General features: G+C 41.8%; 3 protein-coding genes across 10 annotated transcripts; 1 reads left to right on the top strand and 2 right to left on the bottom strand.

Moving 5' to 3' along the window:
- Nucleotides 1–1,387: 1,387 nt before the first annotated feature.
- On the bottom strand, nucleotides 1,388–6,592 carry acaa2 (acetyl-CoA acyltransferase 2). 2 transcript variants are annotated; one of them, XM_071352755.1, is made up of 11 exons: nucleotides 6,574–6,592; nucleotides 5,534–5,588; nucleotides 4,708–4,874; nucleotides 4,484–4,612; nucleotides 4,080–4,196; nucleotides 3,797–3,944; nucleotides 3,409–3,584; nucleotides 3,078–3,207; nucleotides 2,884–2,954; nucleotides 2,525–2,679; nucleotides 1,388–2,215 (listed from the first exon to the last, which is right to left on the bottom strand). In XM_071352755.1, exons 2-11 carry the CDS (start codon nucleotides 5,547–5,549, stop codon nucleotides 2,131–2,133), a joined length of 1,194 nt encoding a protein of 397 aa, XP_071208856.1. In that variant the 5' UTR covers nucleotides 5,550–5,588; nucleotides 6,574–6,592; the 3' UTR covers nucleotides 1,388–2,130. The 2 variants fall into 2 exon arrangements, with proteins under 2 accessions (XP_071208856.1, XP_071208855.1); XM_071352754.1 differs by lacking the exon at nucleotides 6,574–6,592 and having other exon boundaries at nucleotides 5,534–5,686.
- A 94-nt stretch (nucleotides 6,593–6,686) lies between these two features.
- mrpl40 (mitochondrial ribosomal protein L40) lies at nucleotides 6,687–9,962 on the top strand. 2 transcript variants are annotated; one of them, XM_071352756.1, is made up of 5 exons: nucleotides 6,687–6,957; nucleotides 8,246–8,329; nucleotides 8,474–8,629; nucleotides 9,005–9,086; nucleotides 9,247–9,962. In XM_071352756.1, the coding sequence occupies exons 1-5, from the start codon at nucleotides 6,887–6,889 to the stop codon at nucleotides 9,472–9,474; spliced, it is 621 nt and encodes a 206-aa protein (XP_071208857.1). In that variant the 5' UTR covers nucleotides 6,687–6,886; the 3' UTR covers nucleotides 9,475–9,962. The 2 variants fall into 2 exon arrangements, with proteins under 2 accessions (XP_071208857.1, XP_071208858.1); XM_071352757.1 differs by lacking the exon at nucleotides 6,687–6,957 and adding an exon at nucleotides 7,640–7,724.
- Nucleotides 9,963–18,786: 8,824 nt separating this feature from the next.
- On the bottom strand, nucleotides 18,787–22,835 carry LOC139545913 (putative nuclease HARBI1). Of its 6 annotated transcripts, none has more exons than XM_071354140.1 (11): nucleotides 22,133–22,835; nucleotides 21,769–21,839; nucleotides 21,505–21,681; nucleotides 21,353–21,414; nucleotides 21,184–21,270; nucleotides 21,055–21,096; nucleotides 20,813–20,986; nucleotides 20,698–20,733; nucleotides 20,045–20,599; nucleotides 19,652–19,975; nucleotides 18,787–19,557 (listed from the first exon to the last, which is right to left on the bottom strand). In XM_071354140.1, the coding sequence occupies exons 1-8, from the start codon at nucleotides 22,288–22,290 to the stop codon at nucleotides 20,698–20,700; spliced, it is 807 nt and encodes a 268-aa protein (XP_071210241.1). In that variant the 5' UTR covers nucleotides 22,291–22,835; the 3' UTR covers nucleotides 18,787–19,557; nucleotides 19,652–19,975; nucleotides 20,045–20,599. The 6 variants fall into 6 exon arrangements, with proteins under 6 accessions (XP_071210241.1, XP_071210239.1, XP_071210238.1 ...); XM_071354138.1 differs by having other exon boundaries at nucleotides 19,652–19,763; XM_071354137.1 differs by having other exon boundaries at nucleotides 19,652–19,763; nucleotides 19,860–19,975; nucleotides 21,769–22,819.
- Between the last annotated feature and the right edge of the window lie 409 nt (nucleotides 22,836–23,244).

The raw sequence follows: 23,244 nt of genomic DNA, 5'->3' as shown, positions 1-23,244 counted from the left end.
GATGTTCTTATAGGCAGTTTAGTATTGCTAGTGTAACAGTATAGCTTCCGTCCCTCTGCTCGCCCCCGGAACACATTGACAACAGCCACCCTCGAAGCAGCGTTACCCATGCAGAGCAAGGGGAACAACCACTCCAAGTCTCAGAGCGAGTGACGTTTGAAACGCTATTAGCGCGCACCCCGCTAACTAGCTAGCCATTTCACATCGGTTACACCAGCCTAATCTCGGGAGTTGATAGGCTTGAAGTCATAAACAGCTCAATGCTTGAAGCACAGCGAAGAGCTGCTGGCAAAACGCACAAAAGTGCTGTTTGAATGAATGCTTACGAGCCTGCTGGTGCCTACCACCGCTCAGTCAGACTGCGCTATCAAATCATAGACTTAATAACATAACACACAGAAATACGAGCCTTAGGTCATTAATATGGTCGAATCCGGAAACAAGACGTTTATTCTTTCAGTGAAATACGGATCCGTTCCGTATTTTATCTAACGGGTGGCATCCCTAAGTCTAAATATTCCTGTTACAATGCACAACCTTCAATGTGGTCATAATTACATAAAATTCTGGCAAATTAGGCAGCCCAAACTGTTGCATATACACTGACTCTGCGTGCAATGAACGCAAGAGAAGTGACACAATTTCACCTGGTTAATATTGCCTGCTAACCTGGATTTCTTTTAGCTAAATATGCAGGTTTAAAAATATATACTTCTGTGTATTGATTTTAAGAAATGCATTGATGTTTATGGTTAGGTACACATTGGAGCAACGACAGTCCTTTTCCCGAATACGCACCGCATCAATTACATGCAACGCAGGACACGCTAGATAAACTAGTAATATCATCAACCATGTGTAGTTAACTAGTGATTATGATTGATTGATTTTTTTTTATAAGATAAGTTTAATGCTAGCTAGCAACTTACCTTGGCTTCTTACTGCATTCGCGTAACAGGCAGTCTCCTCGTGGAGTGCAATGTAATCAGGTGGGTAGAGCATTGGACTAGTTAACTGTAAGGTTTCAAGATTGAATCCCCGAGCTGACAAGGTAAACATCTGTCATTCTGCCCCTGAACAAGGCAGTTAATCCACCGTTCCTAGGCCGTCATTGAAAATAAGAATGTGTTCTTAACTGACTTGCCTAGTTAAATAAAGGATAAAGGTGTAAAAAATAAAATAAAAATCGTCCAAATCGGTGTCCAAAAACAGATTTCCGATTGTTATGAAAACTTGAAATTGGCCCTAATTAAATCGGCCATTCCGATTAATCGGTCGACCTCTAGTCCACATTCACTGTATAATGCCTGAAGTTGGCACAGTGTAAGAACTAGTAACTACTACATGATACTCCATAAAGAATCACCAACAGTCTCACACATGACAATTTGTGAATCCCAGGTTTTTCACTTTAATCATAAAAAAAAAGATCTTTACAGGCAACCTGACAGCGTACACACACACACGTCTTACATATATATCCAGTAGTTAAGGCAATGGTGATCCATGCAAAGGAGTGATAATTCAGGCAATAACTTCTGGATAAATTATGCAGCCAACTCAAAACACTCACCTCAACTATTCATATGCTACAGCGAGACGTAAATGGTATGTCCTGCTATGAGCTAGCATTGTCGCTAAGGCAAACAAAGACTTACAAAAACAGGAGTTAGCCCTTCAGATTCACAAGGCCTCTTTACACAGATACAGTATGGTTGCCATAGATGAACATTTAGAAAAAGGTAAGAGGAATATGAAAAATCCAAGAAAGGAGGGAGTTTATCAGACATTTATGTTCCTAAACATACCATTGTCTTCTGTGTTCAGAGAAACAGCCATTTTCTGGAGTAATTATGAGATCTTTGTATTTTTCTTCTGAGTGTAGATGCTAGAGCCATGTCTAATTTGAAGTGTGGGTCAAACATACAAAGATCTTAATTTTTTTTACATTGGAAAGTGGATATTCTTACATTTCAAGTCGATACTAAGAAAACTCTATATTGGACAAAAACCTAAGGTCTTATTCGAGTGTGTATATGGCATGTACTCTATTGAGTATGTAGGGTGTGGTGTGTGTTAAGAGTGTGGATGGTATTCTAAGTACCCTTCTGAGTGTGGATGAGCGGTTCCTCAGTGAGTGTTCTCTATGATTATGGCAATACCCTGGCCACCACCGATGCAAGCTGATCCCACAGCATACTTTCCCCCAATCCGCCTGAAGGAGAAAAAGCAAAACCAAATGGAAATCACTCATCTGTGAGATAATATGAATTGCTCAGCCATTGAAGTGTTATTTATTAATTTAGCTTCTGTATGATGATTGGCTGAAAGCTGTGGTATAGAACAGCCCTTAGCCGTGGTATATTGGTCAGGCCTTATTGCTTAATTAAAAACCTCTTACCTGTTCCCTTACATAAGACACATTTTTTTTCTTCAAGATTTGATTAGACAGTTTGTTGAACTACATATTGAGTGATAAGAAGTGCTCTGAGTAGTAAGAAGACTACTGGTGTGGTGGGGTTACCGGAGCTCGTGGACCAGGTGAGCAGTGATGCGTGCTCCTGAGGCTCCCAAGGGGTGGCCGATGGCAATAGCCCCTCCATCAGCATTACTCTTCTCTGGGTCCAGACCCAATGCCTTGGCAACTGCCAGGTACTGAGCAGCAAATGCCTCATTCACCTGAGAGACAGCAAAGGTGAGAAAGAGGACATGAGAAGTCAGAGCAGGAGAAAGAGAAACAGAGCAAGTGAGAAGGAGGAAGTCAATTCTATAGGGTGCGCTACAAGAAGGAGATTGAGTAAAGCAAAACAGAGCAACACAATATCTGCGATTTCCTGCATCAGTTCCTACTTCCTATTCATGAACTTAAACAGACAAGCATACCTCCACCAGATCCATGTCTTGGAGGGTGAGACCTGCTTTCTTCAGGGCTTCTGTGATGGCTGGGACTGGGCCTGAGGGGGAGAATGCCAGAATCTTACCAACAGAAACCACTAGATGGCCATGCTAGAAAGGACTATATTTGGCTGTATCATATGTTTTCATCAAGTACATGAGATATGTTGCCAGTCACCCACCAATTCCCATAATGCTTGGGTCACAGCCAGAGACGTGATAGGCCACTATTCTTGCCAATGGGGTGAGCTTGTGCTCCTTCACAGCTTCCTCACTGGCTATCACCACGGCAGCAGCTCCGTCAGACACACCCTGTTGAAAAGGAGCAGAACTTGAACAGTACATTAAAAACTAGCACATGATTTAAACCTAGCACACAAAAATTATCTGCATGACATTTAAAACCGGTGTGCTTAGAGACAGACTGAATGTGATACTCCGTTGGCAAGAGTTGGTAGGAACTGGATGAAAGGGCTTGGACCCAGAAGTGAATCAGTTTTGTTAAGTACTCACTGATGAGTTGGCGGCAGTAACCGTTCCTCCCTTTTTGAAGACAGGGGGTAGCCTAGCCATCTGCTCCAGGGTGGTCTGGGGACGAGGGTGCTCATCCTGGGTCATGGGTACTTTGCCCTTCTTTGCCTTCACGTCGATGGGTGCAATCTCTGCCGTGTAGTGGCCCGCCTCATGGGCTAAGGTTTAGAGCGCACACAGACAAAGTCAGTGATGTAGTCAGCATTCAGATAGAAATCTGGAAAAGCTGTTCATTGTCATGACAAGATACAGAAGTATTTCTGGTTTACAGAGGACAGATAATCAGGAATTCCTTATTAAATCAGGACAGTCTTCATGCCTTAAGGATTGTAAACATGTAAGCGTAGTTATGTAAGGGTTGACCTCTAACCTGCCTTCCACCTCTGCTGGGTCTGGTGTGCGTATTTGTCACAGTCGTCTCTGCTGATCTCATATTTCACTGCCAGGTTCTCTGCTGTGATGCCCATAGGGATCTTAATGTGCAGGTCAGTAAGCCCCGCCCACAGAGTGTCCTCTAGCTGAGACAAAGAATACAGAACATGTTAGTTTAGTCCTTGGCATTGGTTTCGAGCAGCTGTTAAAGGGCTCTTGCAGTCAAAAATTATCAAAACCACACACATTTGGTTCTTATCCCTCATTTATTAATTCAATACCTTGAGGTCGAGTCCGAACTTGGTTCCGAAGCGAACGTTGCGGACAGCGTATGGCGCCTGGCTCATGCTCTCCGAGCCTCCACACAGCACCACCTCTGAATCCTTCAAACAGATTTCCTACAGAGACATACAGGGTCTTAAAGGGGACAAACGCACAAGGCTGCTAATGTTCCTAAGCAATCAGCAGAGGAAGAAACCATGCACCTACAATTGACCTACAAACAAAAGGGTAGGTGACACTGCGGCAGAAAGAAATTTCCTGAGGTCTCTGACCAAAAACTTTGCATAATATATATTTTTTAATTCTAGTGTACAGTGGGCAGGAGTTCAGACAGAGATACTTGAAGAAATGCTCAGTGGAGAGTAACAGTGTAGTCTTAGTGCTTACAGTGTGTCTACTGTACCTGAGCTCCATTGATGATTGACTGAAAGCCGGACCCACACAGGCGGTTCACGGTGAGAGCAGGCACTGGAATGGGCACCCCACACCTCAGGCCCACGTGACGAGCAATGTATGGAGCATCTGCAGAGCTCTGGAGAGAAAGAAAGAGAGTCTTAAGTCAACACACATTTCCTTCCTAGAGAGTTTATCCTTGCCTCAGCTTACTCTTTGGAGTTTTAGACCCACCTGCATTACGTTTCCAAAGATGACACTGTTGACAAGCTCAGGTGCCACTCCCCCAGCAGCAAGGGCAGCCTTGGAGGCATGCTCTGCTAGGTCTGTTGCACTGTGGTCCTTCAGCACCCCACCGTAGGTTCCAAACGGGGTCCGCTTAGCAGACACAATAAACACATCTGGATGGAGAGAAAGAGTCGGTGGTGTGAGGTGACCAATCAAGCTTTACTGCAGCTTTGGACATGGTTTGAGTGACAAAACAGTAAAAATATTGGACTTGAAAAAAGTCTGTCTTGCCTACACTCACTGCCTGATGAAAGTGCACGTTTGAGAGTCCTATCATAGAACTCCACTGCAGTGTCATTGCAATTCTCATGCAACTATGAAAAGTGTCACAGTCACCTTCACCCTACATTCATTTTCAACTCACCTAGCCTTTAGAAATGAAACGATAGAGGCAACTGTCAGTTGTTGAATATGTGGAGGGCAGACACTTGACAAGAAATACATATGTTCACATGTAGAGAGACTGACAACTGTCCTTTATTCATTCATTTCGAATAATGGTCACAGTTGGAGGCTAAACGGTGACAACTCTAAAGGGGAACACAATGTTTAAATTCACAAATGTAGGCTATAGTCAGTAGTGAGCAACTAGCCATGAACACTAGTTTGAACTTTGTCGACTGTCTGGAGCTTCTGGTTATAATTTGGCACAGACAGGCTATCAGCGTTACTACCCAGACACCTTTACAGAGCAAGAAAAACATGTTGGCAGAAAACTAAAGCATACATTTCTTGGCGCGTGGTTTATGAAAAATAATATATTATTACTTACTTCTGAGCAGTGACATAACGTTGATTCCTCCTTACGTCCACGAAGGTCAATGTATCTGTTTGAACCGGGAGTCAACTTAAGGGCGCTTTTATGACAAACTCTGACAATCTTGGGTCGTCACTAGTTACCACAGCCACAAAGTCATAAACCCCGCCTATTTCTACAATTTATATTCTTAAAGGGTGCTTTTAAACCTAACCTTAACCACACTGCTAACCATATGCCTAACCTTAAATTATGACAGAAAAGCACATTCTTGTTTTCATGATTTTTTACGATATAGACCATTTAGACTTTGAGGCTGTGGTAACTAGTGGAAACTTGACCTTTTACCTAAATAATGTGTATCTAATCATTGAGACAAAAACATTCGACAAAATAACTCTGATCAACATGTTTCTGTAAGGAAATGTTAAATGGTTACTTGTACAATATTTATTCAGTTATGTAGCTATGTTTACTTGAAAAAGTGTCTAATGTTTACTGACAAATTGTATCTCTGATGTAACCAGTGCAATCTGGTCTCAGAGCATATCTTGTTATTCGTTATGTAAATCCAGGACACTCCGTTTAGTATGATATTCTACTTTCGTATGGTATGTATTAATTTGTGGATGTCCATCACCCATTTGTATGATATGTTACCAATTACAATTCGTATTATATCTTACGAATTAGCAAAACGTACAATATGTTACAAATATACTAAACACATGATATATTACGAAAATGCTAAACGTGCAATATGTTACGAATTAGCTAAGAGTGTTATATATTACGAATTTGAAAAACTCTCAATGTGTTACAAATTTGCAAAATGTACAATATGTTACGAATTTGCAAAACGTATGATATGTTACGAGTTGAACTAGCTAGGTGGCTAGAGTTTAGGGTTAAATTTAGGATATAGGTTAGGGTTAGCTAAAATGGTTAAGGTTAGGGTTAGTTAGCTAACATGCTAAGAAGTCGCAAAGTTGTAAGTAGTGGAAAAGTTGCTGATTAGCAAGAATTTGTTGCTAACGTTTGCGTTATACACTCACCTCGACCAACCACCTAAGTTACCATCTGTCTTATGCAACCATACTAAACGTAACATTTCATACCAAATGGGGTGTATTTACGTACATAATAATACGACATGCTCTGAGACCGAGTTGCAACGTAACGTGAGCGAGGCGAGCTACAACAATGGGATCGAAAGTGTCCATGTGAAGCTCGAGCTAAATTTACGTCTGTTTCAAGTTGCACTTCCGTCCTGCGGCTGTCAAGGGGACAGCAATGATAAAATGTGTTGATACACGTGAATAACTTTTATCTGATTGGATTGAATAGTATTCAAATAGTATATCGATCATGTCCATTGCTGTATCGCGTGCCCTGTGTAGGGTATTGTCCCGACAGGCTGCAGTGCCAACTAATGTTAGGTGAGTTGTCTCATGCAATTCTGGTTAGCATAGGCAAGCTAGCTAACGTTAGCTACAGCAGTTGAACATGTTTTCTTTTCTCATCCAGCTGTTTACTAAAACCTGAGCCAGTTAGCGAACTACGTTATCTATTCACTGCAGTGGAGTTCCACAAGGTTCGATTTTGGGTCCGGTACTGTTCAGTATATGTGTGTTACCTATTGGCAGTGTTATCAGAAGGCACAGCTTTGATTTTCACCGCTACGCAGACAATAGACAAATTTACATTTCTGTGTCACCAGAAGATTTTAGCTCCACGGATAATTTAGACTGTATTAGTGATTTAAATACTTGGATGGCTCACAACTTCCTCAAGCTAAATCAACACAAGACGAGGTACTTATTGTTGGAGCCAAAGCACAGAGAGAAAATCTAGCTGCACATTTTAATTCACTGGCAATACAAATAAACACCAGGTACATAACCTAGGTGTTGTTTTAGATTCTGAACAAAATGTTGAATCACACATTAGGAATGTGACCGAAATAGCTTTTTTACCACCTAAGGAACATTGCCAAGGTGCGACCATTTCTCTCAGGCTGATACAGAGACTCATCCATGCTTTTATTACAAGCAGGCTTGACTACTGTAATGCTATCCTGTCTGGTCTTCCCAAGAAAGCTGTTGGTCAACTGCAAAACATACAGAATGCTGCAGCATGGGTACTGACCAAGACCAGACGGAGAGCACACATTACGCTGGTTTTAAGGTCTCTGCACTGGCTGCCTGTGAGTTTTAGAATTCATTTTAAGATAATTCTATTGTTGTTGTTTAAAAAAAATCAATCCACAATTGTGCACCCCAATACATGTCAGACATGCATTTAAGTTATGTACCCAGTAGGTCCCTCAGGTCCTCTGGCACTGGCCTTTTAACTATCCCAAAGCCTAGGACCAAGAGGCAGGCAGCCGCTAGTTGTTATGCCCCCAGGCTCTGGAATAGCGTACCTGAAGGTGGCTGAAACTGTAGACATAAAATAGTTCTTAAAACACATCTTTTCTGCTTTGCCTTTCCTTAGGGTGCTTTTTGGTTGTTCAGTTTGTGTCGTTCTTTTTGTTTTTTTATCATGTTTGTTGTGTAGTAAATACTTCAGCTTTTATTTTCATTTGTTTTTTCCTGTAAAGCACACCGCATTGCATTCCATGTCTGAAATGTGCTTTATAAAGCTTGATTTGATCTGTTACAGTGGCTAGATTGAGCTAACTAGTAGTTCTCCCCTTCCTCTGATTTGGTATGTTGTTCTGCACAGCTCTTTGATGGGAGTGGACGGTCATGTCAGTCAAGGTCCTTGGTTTGCATCTGTTCTCACATTGAAGACATCTGCGCCGCTAAGGTAAGTTGAAAATCCTTTTGTCTATAAAGGGTTTGTTCTCTGGTGCACTTTCAGACTCTCTTTGCAGTTTCCTATAGGCACCATTTGTTATAAATGCACTACAAGCTCAACTTTCACTCATTCTGCCTGCGTGTGCTCTAACAGAGCAGAGCCCAAGAAGAAGAAGAAAGTGGACCCTCGTAGAGAGCAGATGGTGAGAGAGAGACTGAAGAAGAAGTTGAAGAAGCTGGAGAGAGTTCCTCCTGAGCTCATTCCCATTGAAGATTTCACAACCCCAGCCAAATACATGGACGAGACCAGGTATGGCTCACACACCTTTAGTGTTTAAATTAATGGAGTGGCTGACATTCCCATACAAAATCTGAGCACCACCATGAGTTACTATGGTGGGCACACCCTACCATTAAAGTAGGCACATCCATAAGCTTGGAAAATGTACTGTTGCTTCACCCCCAACAGTCAATAGTAGCTTAGTTTGAACCCTGCTTACCATAGTGATCTCCAGCAATAGTCTTAGAAACACACCAAAATCAGCTGATGGATTGAAATTGAGTATGATGCTGTGCTTAACCAATTGTTCTGTTTAGTGACACACTATTAGTTCAATCCAAATTAATTTCTCTGTCCCAATGTACACCTGAATAGATCCCTACTCTATTTGTTCATTTTCCCCAGGGTGCGTGGTGCTCCTCAGCTTCCCTTTGAGGAGAGTGAACGTCGGGCTCTACTGCTGAAGGAGTGGTCCCGCTACAAACAGGTAAATGTGATCTTGTAAGCCATTGTTGGTTTAAACTCTATCACTACAGTCATATTTGGAAGCAGAAATCCGTGAGCAGCCATTGACAGTACCTTCTTTGTAGACATTTTGATATACCCAGTTTCTGTGCCACATTTTGACTTCTTTCTGCTACGAGCAGACCCAACACCGGGCAGAGATGGAGGCAGTAGGCCTGGCTGTGGAGGCCCAGAGGGAGGCTCTGGAGGAGCTGAGGCTGGAGTCAGAGGAGCTCTACCAGGCAGCACTGAGGCCAGACCCCTTGCTCTTCCCCTTCAACCACCAGGGACCCAGCTACACACCGCCCAAGGCCCAGTATGAGGCACCTGAAGGCAAATACAACAACATCACCAAAGTCTACACCCAGTGAGAGGGTGGCAGCATTAACATTGTGGGCGTAACATGTGTTGACATGGTTATTACATCCCCTGGTCTTTACATGATTTGGACAGACTAAATATTTGACGAGCATGTTCATGAAAATAGATTAGACATGAAAGCTCAGAACAACCTCCCTGCCAACAATAGTGGATGGATGTCTCATTCAAAGGGTATTTCAACCGCTTACCGAACAGAGGACCATGACCCGGTCATATTCATTGTATTGACAACTGCCCTGTCATGGAACAAGTTTCAATTCAAACTCATAAAGTGATTCACATTCTGTACTGTATTGTTACATTCATAAATGTCATTGTTTAAATACAACCTGTAAGTAAAACATACCAGAGGGTTGAAAAAGGATTCACTTTTTTTTATTTTTTATTTAATATACATTTGAATGTATATAACAGACTGTAGATGAGGTATCCTGTGAAATAATAAAGACAAAGAGCCCGTGTAATGGTGTTACAGAAACACTGGCCTCCATTTCAATAGGTAGAGACACATACAAGCATACAGGTCAGTTTACTTGAGTGGCCTGCCCAGTCCCCTGACCTCAACCCAATAGATCATCTTAGGGATGAGCTGGAACGAGCTGTTTTGCAACATTAATGTGCCGCCGTCCAATCTGCAGCAACTGTGCGATGCCATCGCGTCAGCATGGACCAACATCCCTGTGGAATGTTTCAGACACCTTGTAGAATGCCCCAAAGAATTCAGGCTGCGCTGGAGGCAAGGGGGGTCCAAATAAACTGGTCAGTGAGTGGATATCATTGCTCAGTATACAGACACACACATATCTTAATTTGTATAACTTATGGAAAGAATACAAAGCACATTTTCACAATCAATACTTGTGTTATTGATCTCGGTGTAGAACGCTGTGACTTTCAAGTGTAACAGTTTAACTTCCGTCCCTCTCCTCGCCCCTACCTGGGCTCGAACCAGGGAGCCTCTGCACACATCGACAACAGCCACCCTCGAAGCGTCCTTACCCATCGCTCCACAAAAGCCACGGCCCTTGCAGAGCAAGGGGAACAACTACTTCAAGGTCTCAGAGCGAGTGACGTCACCGATTGAAACGCTATTAGCACCCCGCTAACTAGCTAGCCATTTCACATCGGTTACACAAGCAGTAGAGGTACACTCTCCTAATACCATTGGATTACACTGGACACCTCTGGGAAGAAACCCTTTATGACAGAGTGGTTCTGGTGGTGCTGGAGAGCAGGCTTTTCCCCAGCCAACTGAACTAATAGTGTTTAAAACAAAAAGCCTTCACACCCTCTGCAGGGGGCATATTCAGCTAAGTTACAGAACATTCAGATGTAATAAATTGTGTAGAACAGACATTCTGTCATGAACAAATACAACTTTTACCAGCTCTATACATAACAATTATAGATGCAATGTCAACAGATTAGTCTGAATAAGCCACTTGGCCATGGTTTACTAGCCACAACTCTACTGTGATTTAGATTACGTAACTCTACTGCTTCTACACCTGCATTGCTTGCTGTTTGGGGTTTTAGGCTGGGTTTCTGTACAGCACTTTGAGATATCAGCTGATGTAAGAAGGGCTATATAAATACATTTGATTTGATTTAGTTTACATAACTAAACAGACCTTAGATGCTACATTGTGGTTAGTTTGGCCATGTTTAGGGCCATGGCAGTGTTAACTCGGGATGGTTAAGACTGGGAGTCCTGGGGCTTTCCCTGGTGCAGGGCCATGTGCCAGTCTCTGGGCGGATCTCGTCTCAGGTCCCACACGGGGTGAACTTTCTCTGCTCCACCATCCGGTTCCTCTCACTCTGCTGTAATGACTCCCGGGGTAGGGGGAGGACAGTCAGAGTTGGTTAGGGGACAGTGCAAGAGAGATCTTTCACAATTTCCTGTTCATAAGCAAACTGTAGCCAATATTTCTGGATGTTGATGGCATTTGCCCTGTAAATGCAGGATTGCTGGTTCCTGTGCTGCTTAGGCCCGTTTCAAAGTGATGATTGAGTGCTCAGCTGTACCTTGGTCTCTGGAATTGGGTTCTTCTCCCACTCTCGACATGTGTAGTAGTCTTCCTTCCACTGCCAGCAGGAGAGGGATGTGCCATGCGTATAGTAGTTATGGAAACGGTTCCACAAGCTTTTGCAGGGTCTGAATTCACGCCAGTAGTCATCACAGGTCCGGGGTGGCTAGGGAGATCATAATTACAGGTAATTAGTAGCCTTGGGCGGCATACTGTATATACCGTATAACGAGGTATTTGGAAATAGCTATGGGATCGTTTTTCAATACCGTCAAAACAATTTATTCGTTTTTGTTATTATAAATGTGAATACTTGTTGGTGCTTTCTAAGTAAATACCTGAAGTCAACTTGTGCAATATGTTAGGAGATAAAGAAGATCGCGTTCATTTCACCTGTCACATAATTTTTCATTATGAATCTTACCAACCGAGGTAGAGACTGTTTCAAGTTCGATATTCGCGCTTTCAAACCTCAATAGCTTTCAAACCACTTGAGCCACAGACTCCAAATAAGTGTCATGATGTTGGAAAAATTGCGCACAACATTGCACAGGTCTTATTTTCACGATTTAGACATTTAGCTTTCCAAAGCTAATAAACATGTGGAAATGTGAGCAGCGTTTCGTATTCCTAGTTGAATTAGTTAGGGAGCGTGAACAAAGTACAAACTTTTTTTACATTCAAATTTCAATAGCTCCTTGGTCATGTGACATACTTACTTCAAACAAGGTTCAGAATGTCCACTGACTACTCTTCTATATTGCACACACTTTAGTTTGTCAATTTTCATCTCACAAGATTTTGCATGAATTATTCCAAATGTAAAATTTCAATAGCTCCTTGGTCATGTGACCTAGTGACTTCAAACAAGGTTCAGTATGTCCACTGATTACCCTTCTATATTGCACACCCTTTAGTTTGTCCATTTTCATCTCACATGGTTTTCCATGAATTTTTCAACATTTAGAATTTCAATAGCTCCTTGGTCATGTGACCTGGTGACTTCAAACAAGGTTCAGTATGTCCACTGATTACCCTTCTATATTGCACACCCTTTAGTTTGTCCATCTTCATCTCACATGGTTTTCCATGAATTTTTCAACATTTAGAATTTCAATAGCTCCTTGGTCATGTGACCTGGTGACTTCAAACAAGGTTCAGAATGTCCACTGACTACACCTTCATATTGCACACTCTGATGTTTGTCTACTTTCATCTAATGCTATTAGACTTAAATCTGTAAGCTTTGCAGAACTTCATTTTACATTAGTGTTTAAAAAATAACTTTTAAGTCAACAAATGTTTCATCCTCGCAATAACTATCTTTCACATGGATACTGAAAAGATCCGCAATGGCTGTATGTGGAATGGATGAAGGACAGGACAGGAGAGGTGTACAAACAGAGGTGCTTAAAGGAAGGCGCACAGGTAGACCTCATGAAAAACAGTGTTTCATATGCTCTTTTTAATCACAGTAATAGGCAGTGATTTGTCAGTTAGAGTGAGCTTGATAACATGAAAGAATCCTTTTTATAGCATCACTTTCATATACTGTACATTAAGACAAATCCTTCTACGTTGAGAATTAGAACGCAGTTTACATAACCTGATAATGACTTGATATTTGAGTGCATTCACAACAAGCCACCTGCAGACAACTTACAAAATGCAATATTGCATTTGATGGTTCGTTTTTCTGATGACAATAGTTATTTGATCCATGGCCTACTATTTCTAACTGGGAAAATAAATTCCTACGTCTTTTGTGAGTAAAATCCTTTTTCCAAAATTGATTTAGGTACATTTTTGTGAAGAGGTATGAGGGTTGTGATATGGGTCATTTAATAGTCAAATCATTTAAGGGATCAATACATTTCTATATTGCTTCCCCAGTATCTGCATGAACCATCAGGCCAAGTGTTTTTGGTTGACCCTGCTGGACAGAAAGAGAAGGAGGAATCGGAACACGCAGCATTCAAATTCAGGTCTTAGTTATTCCATTGTACTGGATCTAATACATATTAGCATTTTACATACATTCATAAGTGTAATACTTTTTCATGACATACTGTGAAAAACTCTCTTGACTGCTGGCTCTGTCACTTTCAGACATAGCAGAGCAGACTTGAACCACAGGGGTTCTGTGTAAAGAGAGAGTAATCCAAAAGGCACAGACACACCCCTTGACTTTCAATTGGCACCGTTGACCTGTATGTATTCTCTCCTGATTGGCTCTGTGGTGCACAGTCTGGCAGTCTGACTAAAGTGCCAGAGGTATGAGGAGAGACATCCTCCTTTGTATTTATGGGAACAAATATTTCCTAACACTTTGGATCCTATTCTTGGACAGTTAGAAGACACAATGCATCAATGCAACAAAAAAAAGTATTACTAATTACTGTCCATGAGTAACCTCAACCTTGTGGGTCTATGGGTGTTTGGGCCAATAAAGTTCCAACTCAATTCTACCACTGACTAGTCTCTCATGCCCCTATGAACGGGGACACAGGGCAATAGTTTTTAATCTAAACCAGCCCTTTTTTACTGGAGTACACTAACCCCTAATTGGGGCTCTTTTCTTGACACATAGTAGCAGTTTACCAGATAACAATTCAAGAAGAACAAAATGTAGATTGTTGTAAGGGTGTATTACATCCTGTGCTGGCCCCATTGTCATATCCATTCTGGATTCTGAGTGGTAAAATCATAGCTGAAAAATGCCTTTATGTATGTGTATACATTTTCCGTCAAGACAGAACTGTCAAAGGGGGTGGAGTTGAAATCTACTGCAGAGATAGCCTGCAGAGTTCTGTCATGCTATCCAGGTCTGTGCCCAAACAGTTCGAGCTTCTACTTTTAAAAATCCACCTTTCCAGAAATAAGTCTCTCATTGTTGCCGCTTGTTATACAGACCCCCCTCAGCCCCCAGCTGCGCTCTGGACACCATATGTGAATTATTTGCCCCCCATTTATATTCAGAGTTTGTACTGTTAGGTGACCTAAACTGGGATATGCTTAACACCCCGGCCGTCCTACAATCTAAGCTAGATGCCCTCAATCTCACCCAAATTATCATGGAATTTACCAGGTACAACCCCAAATCCGTAAACTCGGGCACCCTCATAGATATCATCTTGACCAACCTGTCCTCTAAATACTCCTCTGCTGTCTTCAACCAGGATCTCAGCGATCACTGCCTCATTGCCTGCGCCCATAATGGGTCCGCGGTCAAACGACCACCCCTCATCATAGTCAAACGCTCCCTAAAACACTTCAGCGAGCAGACCTTTCTAATCGACCTGGCCCGGGTATCCTGGAAAGATATTGACCTCATTCCGTCAGTAGAGGATGCCTGGTTATTCTTTAAAAGTGCTTTCCTCACCATCTTAAATAAGCATGCCCCATTCAAACATTTTAGAACCAGGAACAGATATATCCCTTGGTTCACTCCAGACCTGACTGCCCTTAACCAGCACAAAAACATCCTGTGGCGTACTGCATTAGCACCGAATAGCCCCCGCGATATGCAACTTTTCAGGGAAGTTAGGAACTTATCGGCAGACTCAACAGCCTTGGTTTCTCAAATGACTGCCTAGCCTGGTTCACCAACTACTTCTCAGATAGAGTTCAGTGTGTCAAATCGGAGGGCCTGTCTTCCGGACCTCTGGCAGTCTCTATGGTGGTGCCACAGGGTTCAATTCTCGGGTTGACTCTTTCCTCTGTATACATCAATGATGTCGCTCTTGTGGCTGGTGATTCTCTGATCTACTTCTACGCAGACGACACCATTCTGTATACTTCTGGCCCTTCTTTGGACACCGTGTTAACTAACCATACAACTCTCCTTCCGTGGCCTCCAACTGCTCTTAAATGCAAGTAAAACTAAATGCATGCTCTTCAACTGATTGCTGCCCGCACCTGCTCGCCCGTCTAGTATCACTACTCTGGACGCTTCTGACTTAGAATATGTGGACAACTACAAATACCTAGGTGTCTGGTTAGACTATAAACTCTCCTTCCAGACTCACATTAAGCATCTCCAATCCAAAATTAAATCTAGAAACGGCTTCCTGTTTAGCAACAAAGCATCCTTTTTATGGGAATCTTATGAATAATGACTAAATGATGTATACGTTTAACGTAGAATTATAACTAACAGAATTATATCCTGTCTGAGGAATCATGTTTGTCCATAAGAAAGAGGGACTGTTGGTAGGCAGGGAACTGTGGCAGACAACTTGTGACCACTGTGAAACTGATAACAGGGATGGAAGTCTCCCCACCCAGGGAGGGGAGAAAACTTGGGCTTGTAGTAGATTGTATAACAGGTGGCGGACAATGTATGAGAAGAAGACTTGTCAACTATGTTGCGATTGTATCTGAGAGGAGGAGGGACGTTTATGACGAAATGTGAGGTATATAGACCAATGTACCAGAAATGATAAGCAGAGCTCTCTAAATAAACATTCCTGACAATTGTAGCTGGGCCTCCGCTTGATTCATTTCAACCAGTTTCTTACAAATTCTGGGTTTCAGGCTGAGTAATTAATTCAATTGGGTATTATGAACAACTGAGAACAAAATTCTCGTAACAATCCTTCACTCATGCTGCCAAACATACCCTCGCAAAACTTACTATCCTACCGATCCTTTACTTTGGCGATGTCATTTACAAAATAGCCTCCAACACTCTACTCAGCAAATTGGATGCAGTCTATCACAGTGCCATCCGTTTCGTCACCAAAGCCCCATATACTACTCACCACTGCGACCTGTATGCTCTTGTTGGCTGGTCCTCGCTTCATATTTGTCGCCAAACCCACTGGCTCCAGGTCATCTATAAGTCTTTGCTAGTGTCGTGTCTTTGGCTATGCCGGATTAAGTGTTATGACATGCTATTCTATAAAATACTTTCTCCGTAATTAATATTACCTGATTGAGCTAATCATGTAAATGTAATTAACTAGAGAGGAGGGGCACTATGAAAGAATATTTACAGAGCTGTTATCTTCCGAATAAACTCTTAAAGACCTAGTAATATTTTACATCAATAGCAGTCAATCTTAATCGTCACCTTATTTCAGTCTCATCTGAAAGTTGTAAATTCTTGGTTATCTTCACGAACCCTGGCTAACAAGTTGAATCAGCAATACAAAATTGGGTTTAATTATTTATTTACTAAATACCTAACTAAATCACACAGAATTACATTTACACGGAATGAATCATACCTTGATTACAAATTATATCATAAAGGAAAACGTCCCTAGCGGGTGGAACAGATATGACAGCTTGTTACACAAAAGAAAAGGGGCTGGGTTTGAGTGAAAGAGCGGGAAGACTGAGGAACAAAGGGCGAAGCTGTGCTATCGTAAATACAATATCTTATGCATTCTAAATTACCGCCCATTTGGAAAAGGAAAATGCAATAAATATTTACTCTGAGCTGTGCTTCGGTAGGTTGGTGGTAGATGGAAGGCCGTATTGCCCAACCGGGTCAGTATATGTATTGACCAGCAAACCCACTGCAGCCTACCTCACTAGCTCACTGTCCATCCCTGCTTTGGACAATTAATAGCAAGACTCTCGTACTTTGCCCTTTTCCTTTATGGTTGATATTAACGACGAAAGGATATATTATCTGTCTCTCTCCTATTGTGTACCACTGTTAAATACTGTGGGGGGAAAAAAACTGGGAAAATAAGTACTTAGAACTAACAATTATTATAGATACATATTAAAGAAAAGGGTAAACACAACACTGTACCGAATCCCATAATTGTCAAACAAGTTTTAATGTACATCAATATAGAAGAGACAAAACTAGAGGTTATGCAATATAGGTGTATATCCACTGCACGCTTCTTAGGTGTGTAATTGACATGACCAAAGAGCTATTGAAATTTAAAACTATGAAAAATGTACGTTAAACCGCGTGATTTTACAGCACACAAACAAGAGTGTGCAATATAGAAGGGTATATTCTGCACCATGTTTGAAGTCAGTAGGTCACATGACCAAGGAGCTATTGAAATTCTAAATTTTGAAAAATGTATGTAAAATCTTGTGAGATGAAAATGGACAAACTAAAGGGTGTGCAATATAGAAGGGTAATCAGTGGACATACTGAACCTTGTTTGAAGTCCCTAGGTCATATGACCAAGGAGCTATTGACAATTTACATTTGGAAAAATTCATGTAAAAATGTGTGAGATGAAAATGGACGAACTAACGGGTGTGCAATATAGAAGGGTAGTCAGTGGACATTCTGAACCTTATTTGAGTCCAGTAGGTCAAATGACCAATGAGCTATTGAAATTCAAAAATTTAAATAAATAATTTTAAATAGTCCGAGATGTAAATCGACAAAAAAAGAAATGTGTGCAATGTGTGTCTATGCCATCGGGTTAGCTAGAACCAGTTTTGAAAGTTTTAGGAGTAATGGTTAAATAGCTATTGTAATTTGAAAAATGTGATTTGTCACTATGTTGACAGTCCTTAACTGCTGTTGGTGGACGTAAGGAAAACTACAGGCGAATATCCAACCTGGGGCCTGTTGCACAAAACTAGGATAAGGGATTAAGCCAGGATATCTTGGTGATCCTGGCTCAATTGATCCGTAATCCGGTTGCACTAAAGATGGATAGGGGGCAGGAGGATATGTTATGGTATAAATTACCATGGAGATTTATTCTGTGGAGCTAGCCTGCTCCAGACCAGGCTAAATTCCAGGATCTATTTAATCTCATCCCTAATGTCAGTCAGCAGTCACCACAAATGGAAACCAATAGTTATTTCACTGCTCACTATACATTGTTATCACATATAACTAGACCCACTGTTATTATTTAAACGTTTGTGATCATTAATTTCAATGATTTTGGATAAAAAATGATTTTTAGATGATGTTGCTATCATTAGATAATTTACAGTTTCCCATAGACTATAAGGCTATATATAAAATGATAGAATATTAGGGCCACAGAGGGGAAAAAAACACAAGTCATAATATTGTAACCAGTTGTTTTAAAGGAGGACAGTTGTTAAAATGACAGATGTGGGGCATTTCGTGAAATTGTACTTCAGTATGGTTTCATAAACAAAGACATGCTGATGTGCCAGAATATTAAGTATCACATTGTCATAAGTATCAAAACTGTAAAAACAATATGTAGCTTTTCTGCAGAAAGAACCAGCCTCATAAATTTATGACTTTATCCTTTTTCTTCAGTGTGGCCCTAGTACTCTGTCATATAAACAAATACACATTCCATATGAATATAAAAACACAATGTGTAACATTATGTTCCTTTATTGAATAAGGACAAAACAAAGCAGGTAAACCATCAGCTCCTTTCGAAACTGAAGTCAGTGACTCTACAAGATGGAAAGCACAGAATCCAAGCATATTATACAAAATGATACATACACATTCAAAGGTCTGTATATAACACACCCTGCATGTCTGCACACTAAAATAAATGCAGGACAAATCCATACACATCAACTGAACAGACAAATGAATGGATGCAGTAGCCTCCCTGCAGCCTTGTATTACACACAGTATACCGCACAAACATCATAAGAGGCCAAATTCGTCAAAAAACGAACCCAAAAAAACCCAAATTCCTCTGCCACCGCAGGACATATTTAACCAAAATTGAAAGCACACATACTAACTAAAATAATTCAACACATATTGGTCCCTCAGCAGCCGACCACTGTCGTCATCAGGGAAGATTGCCGGATTGTCCCAGTCCATGGCTGGTGGCACTCTGGGGGCCCTCTCCTTCCTCAGGCAGGCCACATTGTGGAGGACAGCACAAGCCACAGTAATATCACATGCCCTAACAGGGCTGACCCTTAATTTGTGAAGGCAGTGAAAGCGTGCCTTCAGGAGGCCAAAGGTCATTTCAACTCTGGCCCTGGTCCTGGCATGGGCATGGTTGTAGGCCTGCTGTGCTTCCTGGGGGTCTGTGAAAGGTGTCAGGAGAAAAGGCTGGCAGCCATACCCCCTGTCTCCCAGCAACACACCAGAGAATTCACCTGTCAACACAAAATCTCATCATTACTACCTCATAAACACAGTGATATTCTTGACACAGCCATGATGGTTATAAATAGGGGTTGTGTGGCTTACCTTGTGATAGGCACTGATAGATTTCAGAGGCCCGAAAGATTCTGGAGTCATGGACTGAGCCAGGCCATTTTGCCACAACATTGCTGATCACACAGTCAGCATTGCAGACCATCTGAAATCATAAGATGAGGAATATTACACCAATCAATGCACATCACTGGCAATGCAGAGTGTTCGTCAATGGACAATATCAAAAAGTTATGTTCACCTGAACATTAATGCTGTGAAAGGATTTCCTATTCACAAAATCGGCCTCATGGGCACCTGAGGGGGCTTTTATCCTTATGTGTGTGCAGTCCACTGCACCAATGACATTGGGGAAACCTGTCACACAAAGTAATGAGTATCCTACTATGTGTTAACAGTTGTCCTGTAATTTGTAGATCCTCTTACCTGCAATCCTATAGAACTCCTCTTTGATGTCACAGAGTCTTCTGTGGCCAGGGAAGGAGATGAAGACATCTGCTAATGCTTTGATAGCCAGACACACACTCCTTATTGTGCGGCAAATTGTGGCCTTGTTCAGCTGTTCTGCATCCCCCACTGAGTACAGGAAGGCTCCACTAGCAAAAAAGCGCAAGGCCACACAAACCATTTGCTCCACACTCAGTGCATGGCTCCGTGCAGTGCGGTGCTTAATCCTGGGACCCAGTAGTCTGCATAGATACCTGATGCCATCTGCAGAAAACCTGTATCTTTCATATAGATGGTCATCAGGGAAGGCCAGTGGGTCCAACCGGTCCCTGAAGACCCTTTCTCGCCTGAAGGCTCTCCTCAGCACAAGTGCTTCTTCATCCACCACATCTCGCACGAATGGGCATGCCATTGTCAGAGCAGAAAGGAACACACAATTTTGGGCCTTCATATAGGCTAGTGGCCACACCTGGTGCTGGGGGGGTGGGCAAAAGAGGGCGATGCCTTATAACGATGACTTGGTTGTACTGATTGCTGGGAAAATAAAAAAAAACTTAGAAAGATGCCACCGTCCTGTGTGCTCACAATAAGAGCTCATATGTCATGGCTCACTTGACTTTACGAGAATATACCTAATTTTTATTTTGAGCTGTGTCATCTTCTTGGAGCTGGGGGAGGAAAGAAAAATAATGATTAATACATTTGTGTTACAGTTCGCATACAGTGTACATTGAAGGCATATCTCACCTCCCTCTCAAGTTTTTTTATTTCAAGGTCCAGTTTCCTAATTGTCCTCTTTTTTATTTCGGACTCCAGTGCAAGATTTTCCATATTTTTCTTCTTGTACTGAATGTCTATGTCTGCCAGTTCTATTTGGCGCCGGAGGTGGTTGCCATACAACTTTCTGATAGCTTGTGAGCTCTGTGAACACAATACAATTAGCGCAGCTGGAATTTGGCAGGATGTGGTGTCCTTTTATTAATACGCACTATGTTGCCAGGCTGGTTTTCCCACTGTATAGCATCTGGGTCCTGTAAAAGAAATTAGATTTTTTGATTTTGATGAGGACTCCTCACCATTGTAGAGTAAATAGTACTTTCACAGTCTTAACATGATACCTCATGCCTTCTGGAATCCAGAGAGATGGTCTCCTCCTCATCATCGTCTCCATCATGTGCTGTTGCTGCTGCACTGGGGCCTTCACCCTATCACATTTAATCGGATTCATATTGAAGCTAGTAGACAAGACATGCCAGGCCTACAGTATGCCTTTGATGGAGTACTCACTGGATCAGCATCGTCTGGTGCTTGTGCTGGTGGCTCTAACAGGAACACAGTGCTGCCAGACACTGCAAGGCAATAGGTAAACCAAAGTCAGACAGTCCAAATTGATTCAATATGAATGTGGTTGTATCCCATGTAGAGATGGAAGGACATACCTTGAATGAAGCGGGTGGCATCTTGGGAGGAACCTATGCTCGTCTCTTTCCCCCCAGGGATCCCCTCTAAGACGGGCCTGCCTTTATTTAGCTCCAAGGCCATGTCCTCTGCTGGGGTAAGGTCAGCCTTTGGTGACCCACCACCCGTGCCTTGTCTGTGGGTATTCTTTTTCACTGCTAAAACAGTACAGACAATGTGTGAGCAGGCACCTTCTGGGTACAATATATGCTTGTGCTTTGTTAAATATTAGTCAGGGACCATACCATTCTGCAGAATGTTCTTGTATTTGATTTTGACCTGCTGCCATGTCCGTTTTGGCCCGTTCATGTTTAATCTACACACACACACACACACACACACACACATTTAATGGAGTCACACTGCAAAAAATTACTTGCTATTTTTGTCTTGTTTTCAGTAAAAATATCAAAAAATTTATCATAGCTTTATACAGTGTGATGGAGTTACTTTACACAATTTCACTCATATCTGCAGTGCATTTCAATTAAAAATTTAACCGTTTCATAATTACAGTACAACTGCATTTTTGGAGATGTGAATTAAATATTTGAATTGTAATTGTGATGTTTCAGCGGAGCGGTGAGTGTGTAATTGTGCACTACTTACGCATTCAGGCGGTCTGCAATACTTTGCCACGCTTTTTCTCTTTGCTTTATCACTGTGGCGGTGTTGCCTTTCTTCTTAATTATATCTTTTACCTCCTCGTATGCCTCCATGAGGATTTGTGCTTCCGACGGGGAAAAGTACGCGGCTCTAGTTGCCATGGTAAATCAGTTAATCTGTGATCTGTGGCGGGGTCTATTTGAGTGAGCCGTGAGCGCGCACCTATCCAGGATTGGTTTCACCTGGCTTAATGAATCCGTGTCTGCTCATCCTGGCTTGGTCTTTGTGCAACCAATTAAGCCTGGACGCACATGTTTTGGCTTCATTGAGCTCAGCTGAGTCATTTATCCCGGATGTCTTAATTCTACTTTTGTGCAACAGGCCCCTGAAACTGTTTTTACCTCGGTCCCAGTCAGGTGGTGTTTGTTTACAAGAGACGAGAGACCGGAGACTTGTTGTGAGTCACTCATACTGCTTACACATAGGAATCACGGTAGGTTGCCTGTAAAAACAATTGGGCAACATTTCTATTTTTACCTCTTTCTTTTCGGTATTCGCCTTTTATGTAGCCATTGTTTTTGTCAGGATGGAGCAAAAGACATTCAACGTTGTGCGACCGTTGTCACTGTAACTTGACAGCTGCATGTTCTAAGTTCCTCATTTTAAATTCAGACCTTCCACTACTTTCCTTCCTTCACATTCACAACAGTAAGTTAGCAGCTTGCCATAGCCTACTTGTATTTTCCTGTTATGGTGAATAAAAAGTTGGCTACTCAAAACATTGTCAGATAGCCTATGTTCTGGTAATTATATAAGTTGGCTGGACAAAAATCCATTAATGTTTATGCAGGTCCTAAGAAACATCAGACAAATACACTATACAAAAGTATGTTATTCTATTATTGTATGTGGACACAAATGTTCCCTAATTTTTTTTTCATCACTGAGCAAATTTCAGGTCTGCTGAGCACAAACTTGATGAACGTCGCAATTATTTGTTATTTATTTAACGAGGCAAGTCAGTTAAGAAAATTCTTATTTACAATGACGGTTAAACTACCCTAACCCGGACGACGCTGTGACCAGTTGTGATACAGCCCGGGATCGAACCAGGG

The sequence above is a fragment of the Salvelinus alpinus genome, chromosome 19, assembly GCF_045679555.1.
Source record: "Salvelinus alpinus chromosome 19, SLU_Salpinus.1, whole genome shotgun sequence".
Taxonomy (NCBI): Eukaryota; Metazoa; Chordata; class Actinopteri; order Salmoniformes; family Salmonidae; genus Salvelinus; species Salvelinus alpinus.
This window is presented reverse-complemented; position numbering and strand designations above follow the sequence as displayed.